The 2,529-nt window shown below is 52.7% G+C and overlaps 2 protein-coding genes across 5 annotated transcripts in view; one reads left to right on the top strand and one right to left on the bottom strand.

The window, feature by feature from the left end:
• The window catches only part of LOC127751344 (uncharacterized), a 12,483-nt gene extending 9,960 nt beyond the window's left edge, over window positions 1-2,523 (top strand). For all 3 annotated transcript variants that reach the window (XM_052274787.1, XM_052274782.1, XM_052274776.1), the window contains exon 2: window positions 539-2,523. In XM_052274787.1, the coding sequence (XP_052130747.1) occupies window positions 546-1,079 (534 nt within the window). In that variant the 5' untranslated portion in view covers window positions 539-545 and the 3' untranslated portion in view covers window positions 1,080-2,523. The remainder of the gene's footprint in view (window positions 1-538) is intronic.
• Window positions 1-2,529, bottom strand: part of LOC113205920 (centrosomal protein of 89 kDa) — a 23,190-nt gene that overhangs the window by 12,653 nt on the left and 8,008 nt on the right. The gene's annotated exons all lie outside the window — the stretch shown is intronic.

Raw genomic sequence — 2,529 nt, 5'->3', positions numbered from 1 at the left:
GGAATGACGTGTGTCTAGGAGGTAATCACCATGCGGAGCGCAACTGTTACGCCGCGTAATAGTCGTCCCGATCAGATCATCAGAATCATAAAGGCGTCCCTAATCTAATTTAATTTTCTCTCGGAGGCGGCTGCAGGGAGTTTATTGATTCGCAGTAAAGTATAGTGTGTCTGATGATTGGAGGCGGGCGAGGCGTAGACTCTCACTTCTTCGCGTTGGGGGAGGGGGACAGGGTCGCAGAGGGAGAGGGGGTCTCCTAACCTCCTCTTCACATGCATACCTAACATGCTAATCAACCGCTGGAGAACAACGGTAACCTCCCTCCCCCTTCCCCCTCTGTCTTTTCGACCAGACACACTCACACCCATCACTTTCCTCTCCGGTACCCACGCAATGAAGGGCAGGAGGTCATACTGCAGTTCGGCGAGGTGGCATTCCAGACTGACGATGTTTGGGCTGTCTTGGATGCAAGTCTGCAATTATTGTGAAAATATAGAATGTGTTTCCGTGGTTTTGAACATTGTGCTCTGCTCTGCAGGTCCACCATGCGCGCAGTCGCAGTGGCCGTGGTGGTCGCACTGGCGCTGTGCTCGGCGCAAGCCCGCGTAGTGTCCGGGACTGATGTGGACCCCGTCGAGAATGATGTCGTGCAGCAGCCCAGCAGCGGCCACGCCGACGTCCTGGCCAGGGCGACACCGTCGTCCTGGATGTCCATAGCGAGGTGCGCGGTGGCGCCCAGCCCCCTGGACTGCGTGGAGGCGCGCAGCCAGGTCGCCGTCGACGCCATGCTGGCGCACATGTCGGAGGCCCGCGCCGCCAAGGACGAAACTGCCCTCGAGCCCGAGGTCGTTGACAAGGTGTCCGAGCTGAGTGAGTTGCTGGTGGACGCGACGGCCAAGGTGATGGGACGCCGGCTTGGACTCAGCCAGGACGACGATGAGGCCGACAACCAGCTCGTCGAGGAAGGTAAGGACGCCCGTACGCCCGTGGGCGGGGAAAGCCCCGGGAACCCAATCGACGCGAATCAAGACATGTGGTTTGAACCACTGCCTACGGTGCATTCGCAGTGCCCTGCGTGAGCACAGCGAATTGTGTGAAGCGAAAATGGGGCTTTATGGCCCATACCCCATGGGAACAGAATGGGCTATCTACGTGGACTCAACGTGTACTACGTGGATACATACACGTAGATCTATCCCTTTAGCCTCAAGGTGGATTCAACGTAGAACTCAAGTGGACTGAACCATGGAGATTATTCACCGTGCAGTCCACGTCGATTTGTTACTTGCCACTCCCTCTCGATGATTATACATGTGATCCACGTAGACGTAAACTAGACGGTTTTTAGCGATGCGAAATATGTCGTTTCCACGTAGATGTATCGTTCTTTTCTCAATGTCTAATCGTCTACGTGATATGTACATAGATCAACGTATGATGTGACCTACATTGATGCGTCAACTTCACATCTCTTCGTCATTTTTGTTGATCTAGGAATGTAGGCGAAGAGAGGCTCTGTCGACATCGACGCAACGTTCACTAATCATTATGGTCTTGTAAATCTCTCATCAATATATACGTTTTCAAACATGGTCCTTTCGCATAGCATTCACATAGTGTTCTCATCAGGTTTGAAGCTGATGATGTCCAATAACTTGGTTCCTACTTTGGTCCAGACATTTTGCATTTTGCACTCGTCGAATCCATGTGGATGCAACGTGGTTGAGATAGACAGATCCTTCTGGATAGAGATAGGTTTCAGTCGGCTTCCTCGCTAAGTTGTCACGGTGGCGTCGTGGTTAGAGGCGTCAACTACGGAGCCGCAGGTCCCAGGTTCAACTCCCGGTAAGGTATCAATCGAGTTTTCATTAGAAGTTGTTGTAATGAAGTATTCAGAGGTCTCCTCAAACCAAAGAAGTGCAAACAAAATTAAATCCTTAAAAAAGTAAATAAAATTTTAACTGGCGCCATACTACTAAAATTATTTTTGCTGTTACGAGGATGCCAGGATCATTCTACGTCGAAACAGCGTGTAGGGGCGGACTGATCAATGTCGGTTCTACGTGAAATCTACTACCGTTTGGCACTGGATGATCGACTCGATCATCCACGTCGTGTCGACCACGTCCCAGCTATGTGGATTCGATATGGGTGTTCCCATGGGGATAGTGTTTTCTCTGGATGTTCCTCGAGCTCTGTGGGTTGCGGTGGGGCGGAGTGGGGTGTGGTGTGGCAGTAGTCCACTAGGTGCTCTGGAGCACCCAGCTGTACCCACCCAGACCGGCTCGGGGTCCGGTGAGAACACAAGGCGCATGCTAATTTCTTGGGTGCCTTGGTGACCCCCTACCCCTCCCCCCCTCTTCCCGCTCCTTATATGATGCGCGCAACCGGCGGTCAGCCAAACTTTTACTCTCACAAAGGTCAACTGTGTGGGGAGCGGGGCACGGGGGGAACGCAGCTTTCTCATATCGCCATCGTCCGCGTTGGCGGCGCTCATACAGCGCCTCTCGCAAGATATCGATCAGATAT

Source organism: Frankliniella occidentalis, unplaced genomic scaffold (genome assembly GCF_000697945.3).
Source record: "Frankliniella occidentalis isolate FOCC.00 unplaced genomic scaffold, Focc_3.1 Scaffold8, whole genome shotgun sequence".
Taxonomy (NCBI): domain Eukaryota; kingdom Metazoa; phylum Arthropoda; class Insecta; order Thysanoptera; family Thripidae; genus Frankliniella; species Frankliniella occidentalis.
The sequence above is the reverse complement of the archived record's forward strand: the minus strand, read 5'-3'. Positions and strand labels throughout refer to the sequence as shown.